We start from the raw sequence: 10,854 nt of genomic DNA, 5'->3' as shown, positions 1-10,854 counted from the left end.
TATTTTGACCGCACCTTAATTGACTTGCAAAGTGTCAAGTTTAACTATACAAAAAGTTAACTTTATATTTAGATGAAAACTATATTATTATAACGCAGATATATCATTACCCTGATAAAACAGATTATACATTATTTTGATACTTTTACGTCAATATTTTGCTTCAATCTTACATGGTCGGTCTAGGCATTGTCGCTTTGATACGAGCCAGTATAAGGTGTTCTATTTGATATACATTGTAGCTTACAAAAATTACAATGTACATTTATATGAAATGACCTTTCCACTATAACGATAATAAGTTATTATAAGCCTTGTACTTTAAATATGAAATCTAATAGTTTTGTTTTATAAACGCATTCATTGTTATTTTAGTGATACTTTATGATCAACAACAACAAAATCTTTACATTTATTGATCAAATTTGAAGGTCAAACAATAACTGACCATTTCAAAGAGCAAATATTCTTAATTCTGTCGGATATTTCTTATAATATACATGTATATAGTGTTATAAAGGAGTGGTAAATAGAACCCCTGTGATTTTATTTAGCGGGTTATTGAAATATCGTTGAAAAGTAGTCAATAATAATTATAATAATCAATTTCCATTATTATACAGCGTTGCTTGACACATGAATAAGACATTTTTGTATCTTATTGTATTCTCACAGAGGCTTCCGTTCGTATTTATATTTAATATGTTCGGTGGAAAATCGACAGTTAACTTATTTTTTTCAAACCATACAGTTTAAAAATATATAGATTTATATAGAAAATCAGTTAATGGAAGTGAACACGATTGACTCTTAAAGACATGAAAATAAATTTGTAGGCGGTCATCAAGTTTTATTCTAACTATAATCAGACATTTATTCAAAAACTCTAATGCATATAACTCGTCTGTTTTATATACATATTTATGAAACTGTTTTGTTTGTGCTAAAGCACATGACATTCATTGTTCTGTTTCAAGAATAACCATACGCGTCAAACAGTTTATATCTAAATAGAATGAACACTTGAATCTCTTTATTATTTGACTACAATTAATGTTATGCATTGTGAAGATTATTAATGGAAAACTTCAAATAATTGTTATGAGGACAACTCTAAATTACAACAAATTCAGTCTTTTCTTGTCGCTGCGATAATATAATTACTAAAATTAATTATCAACAGCACTTGGCCAAAACTGTAAGAAGTTATCATCAACAGAAAGTTCACATGGTGTTTAATCATTTACGGGTTCGTGGCTCGAAACTTTAATCCCCATACTTGTGATTGTTTTTTGGTAAAAAGAAGTGATGCGTCAGTTGTATTGTAAATCTGACAGGTCTCATTGTGGAACGCATATGTTGCGCATGCGCTATGCTGACTACACGCCTGATAACACAATGGTACTGACGTCATTTTCTGAATATCGATCGGATTGTCATTATATGCAACGTCACTTCCAAGCAATTTGAAATGGCTACAAACAAAACGCATCGGTGCATTCTCCTTTGCTTGTTCTGAAAATAAAATCTTTAATATGATATAATTCATAGAATGTATCTGCCTAACACATGAAATCAAAGGTTGTTAGTGCAATAAAGAGCGACATATTTCGTAAATGTTTTGTCTAGTCTACTAGTATCTGCACATACACTCAAGACTTGTGATTATGAAAGGGCTGACAATTTAGCTCACGTTTTTGTTAAAGAGGAAAATTGTTGGTTACTGATATGAAGAATTCATGCTACTTTGTAACGTGACCTTTTGGAATAACGTGACATTTGGGAGTAACGTGATATTTGGAAAACATGACTTTTGGGGAAAAGAAACATAACGATGGTTCTCACAGCTTCACAAACAAAGCAATTATAGCTTTAGTTTTGGGTTAAAAATAGGTCCGTTATGTTTAAGTATCATCCGAACATAATATAAATATATAGTCACCATATATTTGATAAACTTTAAAAATGAGTTTCCCGTTCTGCGAGGACTGTGAATTTGTTCCAAATCCCATGGTGTCGGGAATACAAACAGCTGCACCTGTGACGTCACCAGGCCGCCATATCCGAAGGATTGTATCATTGTATGCATATATAAGCCCTCCATAGCGACAAGGCTGACCGCCTGTATCTAGAAAATTAGACATCGCACTTCCAACACCTTCAAACAAATAACCTTTGTTTGGTCCATCTTCAACTTCCACCTAAAAGTTAATTTCGATAACACTGTCATCCGTTTTAACTGTTCACAAAAATTTACACAAATGTACTGTATTTTATAGTGTATCAAGTGAAATGTCATATAATGGATGCTAATAATGCGTTTGATATACAGTGTTTGTATAAAGAAAAGACTCATTGTAGTTTTACATATTTCTAAATTATTTACAATAACCTCCTGGGTGTATTGTATGATGACTCGTAGCAAATAGAAATTGTTTCTATGTGTTACCTTAAGTAGATAAGTCTAGTTATTCAGTGCAATTTTTACGGATCAAATGCAATAATTATGGAACTAGCAAAAACGAGTCTGTGACGTACCGTTACAGAGGTCATGATCATTTGTGAGACAGGAACGGAGATTGGCAATGCGATCTCAAAGTCTTCAAGTTTATGAGCAGGACCGAAATGCATTGTTTCCTCAACAAACACTTCCAGATTGCACCATGCAAACACATCAACTAAGCCTTTGGTTGTTATTCCCGTTAACACATTTTGGTTACCCCAGCCATCATAGCGGGTAAACATGGCACCGCCTGAATGATGAAACAATAATCACCTTATATAAAATAAATTGATTTATCTAAATAAGTATTTTCGGTAAATAAAAACATATTGACGATATTTTAAAGTCAAAGGCATCCAGATGGTGCAATGAAAATAAATGAAATAAATTTTTGAAAGGTTAATACTGATCTAGTTAGGTTAAATGATTACTGACATCTTAATTCAAGAAAGAATGTTGACAAAAGTGTCCATATTTCGTTTTTCTCCTTTGCATTCTCTCTATTTCTTTCCAATATAAAAAGGGGAAGATAATTTATCCAACACGGTCACGAATCATAACAGTGGTTCAGAAAAATCCCGGTATCCAGTATACCCAGGGATGTATATCAATTAATTTCTCATTTTTTTTAAATTATGTAAATATATTTGTGTGACTTAAAAATTTTCTGCTAAGCATCAATCGAATATTAAAAGGTTAAAATCAGTGAAAACTTAAAATACATTATCACGTATTCTGACATTTTTTTCAGAATGATAATTAACCTCGATTTCATATATTATTAAAATTTCTGTAGTATTTATATGAACTGTTTCAACAAAAAATATGCTGACATGTTTATTTGCTAATAGATACAAACAATGTAAATGTCAATGCCAGGTCGTGGTCTTAAGGGCGAATTCTTAAACAATCAACTGTCTTTTGCCTTTTCATGGCAGTCTTGGCCACAAAGCTATAGAGGCATCTAATATGTATTTGTTATTAGCTATTTCATATAAGTTTGTACTTTTAACCTTAAACTAACTCGGAATTGTCTATGAACTTTATGAACTTCTACTATATTTCTATGTAGGGCTATACTCTTTTTGCCCATGCGCCAGAAAATACTACTTACGATCGATTTTTCATAGCAACGGACCGCGTCGTAAAAAGGTCTGTAAGCAAGTAGATTTTTTTTTCTGTTATTTAAAGCATTAGGAGACAACGATATGAGTTTAACATTGTTTGTAAATGTCTGGATTCAAACCTTAAACATAAGATATAAAATGGCAAAATCCAATCATCTATCAAATACTTTCAGGGTTTTTTTTGCGGGGTCCTTTTTCCTTTTTCTTTTCTATTTTTCTTTTTTTATTATTTTTTTTTATTGTTAGATATCATCATAAGCAGATATGTACATTATTTTATTTTCTCTCAAATGGAAAGAACCTACTTCAAAATATAATTATTTTTAAGCAACCATTGTTTGAAACGTGTATATATTGACATGATGGCACTGTATACTGACCATGCTATATAAACAGTCTTTATTATCCTTTATTAAATACGTATATTGTACAATAAACACTTAATTTACTGTTCTTTTATATTTGAACAATTTCAAATGGTTATTGATGCCCAAGATGTCACCCTTCAACAATCATTTTATTATACAGACTAATTTAGAGTAAAACAACAACAATGTACAAAATTACTTGGTGATGGCCAAGATGAGGTCCAAATCCTGATAGTGTTGTTATCATAAGCATATTTCAGACCCCCGGTAAGATGACGGTAACGCATTGTGTCAAAACTGATCAAAGCAGATCCTGAAAGAAAAAAAGACGAGGAAAATGATTTCATACGTTATAGTATAGTGGGCAGATATTGTGTTGCAATACATATACACATTTTAGGAGTATTTGTTGAATTTGACTACTGGAAGTCTCTATCCGTATATAGTGTCACATAGGGTATTTTATGAAAGAGTTAGAAGAATAAATGAAAATAAGTCAATTGATGAATGGACATACCCAAATGTTTATATGTTAATAGAAAAACGTTTTTCACCTCACTGTTTTTTCTTATTAACGTTTTTCAATCACCCAAACCACTTATATAAAACCTCATTTTATAATTCCAACTAAATTTTTCAATGTTATTAGCTATTTATATATGAAAAATATATCCGTGTAACCAAGCACAGTTGCGTCACACCGTAGTTAGATTTTGTCTTCATGATAAAAAATTGCTGTGTTTTTTTGTGTGTGTGTTTTTTTTTTTAATAAAATAGTCATGTTATAATAATACACGCTGATGTGGCGATATAATAGAAATAAATAAAGAATCTCTAAAGAACGCATAGAACGAAAAAACTGAAAATGTTGCAGATTCTCTTTGATTGGACCTGTTCATGGACGGTACTGGAAAGTAAAAGGTAACCTTCCATGCCCTTTAGCACCCGCTTAAGCAGTATTCAACATTAAACATGAAATGGTTAAATTTGGAACTTTTAAATATCCGCAGATGTGTTAAAACAGCGGTTTTCATGAAACCTTAAACATTAAAAGAATCTCTAAGGAGGTCTAAAAGCCTAAAACATACTATATGAATTACAAACAAAGATGAACTAGGGCACTTGAAACAGAAATATATAATTATACAACATATAATTAAGAAATATTCCAAAACAAAATTAAAATCGCACTTTTATAATTTCTTCGCCCGATTTGAGTGACAATTTATTGCAACTCTGAGTCATTTTTTTACAATAAATAATTTTTCTGGAAAAAAAATAAATGATGGAATAAGAGAGTGATATGAATTTTGGCATACAAGTTATTGCTCTAGATTTACACCAAATGGAACACTTTTCTCGAAGAAATATTTCAAGTCCCATCATGTCAAAAATCTCATTGGAGTCCCTTTAATGTGTGAAATATGTAAGCAATTTTAGGTCTCGTGATCACATAGAATAGAGAAAAAAGAATCCCAAAAGAGAGGCAGAAACGGCAAAATTGAAAATGTTACAGGCTCGGTTTGATTGAGCCTGTTCATGGACGGTACTGTCAAGTGCAAACTACCGTCCACGCCCTCTATCACCGGCTTAAGTCATAAAGACATAATATAAGATAAAAAAAAATAGGCATGGAAAACAAATTCACAAGACCCAGCAGCCTGGCCATAGACTTCATGTATTTTATGAAATAAATGACATAAGTGATACAAATAAAGTTTGAAAATCCACCTTGAGCGTCTGTGTACCATCCGGGATCCAAGCCGTCAATCATATTGGCCCGAACCTTCACTAACGCTGGGTAGTCGTCTAATGAATGGCTCAACTCCAAATATGTTTCGCCAACTAACGAGAAGCATAATTCAGTAAGCATTTTTTTTTGTATTAAATAAAACTTTTAAGAAAACTTTTCATTTATTATTTAAGCCTTGATTAATATGCTTGACTTTCAGCCTTGATATTGTAGTGACAAATTCTATTATATGAAAATTTTGGAATGAAAAGTATTATGTCGTCATATTAGTGTGTTTTTAGTATTTATGAATGATCTGTATTTGTAAAATAAGGTAGAAGTTCGAGATTTTGAAGTCCATTAGTGTCACTTGCGATATCATTTTGCAGCACGTTTATTCTTTTTAAGCAGAATGTAATTAAATAAAAACAGTTTAATAGTTATGTTTTGTTCATCCGTAATCGCATTTGACTTACGTTTATTAGAACCAGCAGCCATAAAATGGCCTGTTGTGCTGAAACATGGAGTCAGTAATTCCGAAGCTTTCCAACAACGGACTTTGACCTTAGCTTGTAAACTTTTTTGGTTGTTAATTCCAAGCCAAAACGGATATTCGCCTGTAATTACATTTTAAAACACTCTTTATTCTGTGAATTATCGAACATAAATCATTGAATTATCGAACATAAATCATTGATAATATATTTGCAAATCAGTTTATTAATCTACTTAATTACCGTTTTCACTATTAACATTATTAACACAATCCATTTATACATCTTAAAGTATAAGTTAAATGCTTTTATAAATATATTTTTTGGGGAAAAAATTCCCCTTTTAGGTAAAATTAAATTTTAAACTGGGACAAAGTATAAGATTTTTCTTCATTATTCTAAAGGGATATATTGTTTAATTTTTCCTGCTACCCACTTATTTTGGGTTTAAAGAGTTTTTTTTTAAGATACACATTAAATAAATTTTTACAATTATGACAAACTGAATCTAAAACCTTCTTACGTCGAAGCTATTCAGTTCTTGAATTATATGTGTCGCTTAAATGTATGGGAACGACAATGATTTTTATAAGATTGCTTGGCACCTATGTTTTTATATCAAATATATTTATTACCTGTGTAAATTGCTACACCATATTTTACCATGTTTTGGCTATTAGCTCTTTTTGGTGCCATAACCCGTACTTCTTTATCATTATAAATATAGATAATTCCGCCGTAATTGTCGTTTAAATCGTCATCTCTCTCACCGTTTCCTGAATACATAATTGTCAACTAGTTTCAATATAAAGTCAAGAATTTTGCAATAAAGGCATATGTAATTGTTTCAAGTTTTAAGCTTGATTTTTCTCTACGCAATATTTATTTTATCTTAACAGTATAATAGTATTTATCTAAACATATCATTTTTTAATTGCCTTTTGACTGTATAAATAAATTAAAACACATATAGTAAACTAAACATTTTATTTTTCAGAAACAGAAATTGAAATGCCCCTTGTCCGGAAGAATACCTTGTAGTCTTTGCTGAATACTGAAACACTTTGATGGTTCACCTTTATAGCATTTTTCCATTTACATTACAAATAATGATTAAAGTACATTTTGTTTGTCATCAATTAGAATTAACACACGCAGTTATTAATAAATTTTATCCAGTGTGCATAAATCAAACTCTTATGTACTTCTTGTTTCTTTATTTGTTTCGGAAGGCATAAGGGAAGGACAGCGGAACAGAGGTCTGAAGAACCTTATCGACTAACACTGGTTTTCAAAATTACTCCTTTAAAGATATACTATGCTCATATTTGAGTAAAATATTTTAATCGAAGAAATTTATTAAAACCTATGAAATTCTTACTGAATATGTCTAATTTAAATAAAAAATAAATAATAAACTATATTGGAAGGCACGTTCTCTAATACAGGACAAACAAAGTTGGTCTTTTCTTTAAAAAAAAAACTGCCAGTTTTTTAACGACACTTTATATTTATATTGTGACGACCTATGTGTGTAGAGTTTTAAACATGACATATTAACTTTGTGTGAAGTCAAGACATGTTTATTTCATATTTTACAAAAAGAGACTGTGTTTGTAGCCTAATTATCTTTTTTTTTTTTTGATAATCGAATTTGAGCATTTAGTATATCTTATTAAAATGTGAATATTTTTATATAACATTTGTATCATAGTTTGGGGAATCTTTTCTGTTTTTGAAATGTGTCAGGGTTAAATCGTTATACATATACATGCACAGTGCGTTAACTGGAGTGCGGGTTTTATTATTTTACCCCACCCCCAGACCCCCCAGCCCCCTTTTTTGATTGGCCCTAAAATTTGTTTTGGGGTTTTTACATTTTTGTGAGGGCAGAGAAAGGGAAAACCCGGCCCAAGAAATGTCATATTTAAACATGTTGATTCTTCCCTTCCCCCATTTTGGGGAGGGGGTTTCATATTTTTGAAAACCGGGGAACCCGTGGTTTTTTAGGGTTTGCCCAATGAAAACAAAAGAGAAAGGAACACCAAAAACCTTTTCCCCGTTAATCTGTTTTATACTCGGGGCTACCCCCCCCCTTTTTAACAAATCAAAAATACCCTTTTGGGTTTTTTCCGGTGATATTTTTATTCCCCTTTAAAAACCCAACCAGCCTCCCCAAATTTTTCCTTTTGGTGTTGAAAAAAAAGGGCCCCAATTTTTCCCCTTTAATTTAAACCCCAAAGGGAGGGTTAAATTCGCCCCTTAAAGGGAAACAAAACCTACATTGATTTTTTGGGAAAAAATTTAGCCTAAACCCCCGTTTTCCTGTACTTTTGGGGTTTTAGCGCTGGGAATTACACCAAAATAAAAGTACCCCAATTTTACCTTTGTTTTTTCTATTTTTCTATCATTTTTTTACCTTTAAGTGGGCCAAATATTCCTTTAATTTTCTTTTGGCCCATTTTTTTCCAAAAAAATAAATTTTTTAAATAATGTAATCAATGAAATTAAAACATTTCAAATTATTATTTTAAAAAGGGAAATTTAAATATTTTTTTTTAATTTAATTAAAAAAAGGGCCCTTAAAAAGATAAAATTTTAATATTTCACTCCATTGGGTGAATTCCCAACCCCGCTTTTCCCACAAAATTTAGGAAAAAGGGGGCGCGGATTCTTTGAATTTGGGGTTTTAAAGTAAACAGCATTTTTTAGCTATCCCAGTTTCTAAATGTGACATTGGATTAACCACTACTTTGGTTGATGAGGATACCCCTGTTAACTTGAATTTTGACCACACCTGCAATCTTTATAGACATTATGTAAAGAAAAAAGGCCATAAACACGCAGGGAGAAAGTGTTCATGAGCATTTTATCATTATTAAATTTTCATGAAATTATCTGAAGATAATTGACACATCAACTGCCCTGTTTTATTTTTTGGCTGATACACGAGACCGTGTCGTCTAATCATAGTCTCTATAGTTCTCTATTCAATCAATAAATTTTTTTTTCGGAAACTGATAAATGATGTTGATGAAAATTTAAGAAATGACTCGTGGATAGGGTTATGTAAATTGTAAAATTCATTTTTCTTTAGAAATCTGGCAAACGGTATATCGCTCTTAAACAAAGATTTTAAGTAAAAATTGGGTTTAATGAGTCTGCTCACGTGGGATAATAAAATGTGGATCATCGCTCATGTCCCTAGAACTGCCTTGAGCAGTATTCAATGTACATCAGTATAAAACATTGAAATAAATGACATGCAATAAAACACCGAAATGTATAGTCGGAGAAAAGAAATTAGAAGCGTTGAATGAAACTGTTCCAAAACTGTTATTGTACAGGTACATTGAACGAACTGAAATGTCAACTAAGCACAAATACGTGTGTAGTTCTTGTCCTACTTTTAAACTTCTTTTGTAATCATAAGAAAAACGATTTAATAACAAGATTTCGATTTAAACATTCAACGGGGGAAAACATCGATTTTTATGTTTCAGCAAAACTTAAACTTTGTTAATATTACCTATTGCTTTGAAGATGAAATCCTTGTTTGGACCGTCAACTGCTTTCACAAGAACCTCGACAAGACCGGGTACGGACGCAAGACCATGTTCGACATACAGATCGGATAACATACTCTGGGCCTCTATAGTTAGCCATTCACTTTCAAAATGGGGTAGGCCTAGATAGTCGCAGTAAATGTGCTCTGTAAAATAGCATTTTTTCTATAAAAAAGTTTAGATACATCAATGAAAATGACACTTAAATTTTTTAAAAAATGATGAATTTTGCCCTAAGCTTTCCCTTATTATGGGGTTTATATGTATTTAAAAAATCGGGAGGTCGTTTCAAAAAACCTTTGCCCCCCTTTAAATGCCTTTAGGGGTTCCAAATTGAAACCCTTTTTTTTCCCTTGCCTTTTTAAAACCATTCACTTTTATATCTTTTGTCGTATGAAATACTTTATGATTTAATGATATGTTTATGTCTATTTCTTTAAGCTGAGGTAGTTATGTTAACAATATGTAAAATTTGTGTATATTTTGTACTAAATCTACATTTGGTTATATGATGACAATCAAATCACTGTTTAACAACATGTATGTTTCTCATTTTTTTATCAATGTATTGTTTACGATTTCGCAGAAAAAACTTTAGAATCTGCATTAACAATAGCTTTAGAATAAAATCATGAAAATATAAATGATAATAAGATTTGACTTACGTATGACTTTGAGTAACAATATCAGTCGTATTTCTTTTAAAAACATTCTGTTCCATTCAAAACAAACGTCGGAATGAACCAAATTGTCTCATTATGAATCACTAATGCATTCGATATGCCATTAAAATCCGGATTTCAACATCGGATGAGCATTATATATTTGTTGACTAGAAACAAATATGTATTGAAATAATAGATTTTTAGATCAGTTTAATGTATATGTATGTAATTCAACCGCGCTCCCATTTTTTTTAAAAAGACAGAAGACTGTGAAAATCAAACAATAGTGTTTGTGTGAATGAGAATTCGCATAATTGCCATGCTGTTCAACGGAAGCTATATACCGTAACAATTTGTAATAGAAGGAAGTAAGCTTTTACAGTGGTCGATTGATTGCAA

At 31.3% G+C, this 10,854-nt stretch overlaps 1 protein-coding gene across 1 annotated transcript; it reads right to left on the bottom strand.

Moving 5' to 3' along the window:
- Window positions 1–401: 401 nt before the first annotated feature.
- On the bottom strand, window positions 402–10,602 carry LOC132736388 (uncharacterized). Its single transcript, XM_060723513.1, has 9 exons — window positions 10,456–10,602; window positions 9,754–9,936; window positions 6,860–7,000; window positions 6,207–6,347; window positions 5,730–5,843; window positions 4,198–4,311; window positions 2,539–2,753; window positions 1,943–2,201; window positions 402–1,515 (listed from the first exon to the last, which is right to left on the bottom strand). The coding sequence occupies exons 1-9, from the start codon at window positions 10,499–10,501 to the stop codon at window positions 1,244–1,246; spliced, it is 1,485 nt and encodes a 494-aa protein (XP_060579496.1). The 5' UTR covers window positions 10,502–10,602; the 3' UTR covers window positions 402–1,243.
- Between the last annotated feature and the right edge of the window lie 252 nt (window positions 10,603–10,854).

The sequence above is a fragment of the Ruditapes philippinarum genome, unplaced genomic scaffold (genome assembly GCF_026571515.1).
Source record: "Ruditapes philippinarum isolate M1 unplaced genomic scaffold, ASM2657151v2 ctg488_1_1_1_1, whole genome shotgun sequence".
NCBI classification, from domain to species: domain Eukaryota; kingdom Metazoa; phylum Mollusca; class Bivalvia; order Venerida; family Veneridae; genus Ruditapes; species Ruditapes philippinarum.
This window is presented reverse-complemented; position numbering and strand designations above follow the sequence as displayed.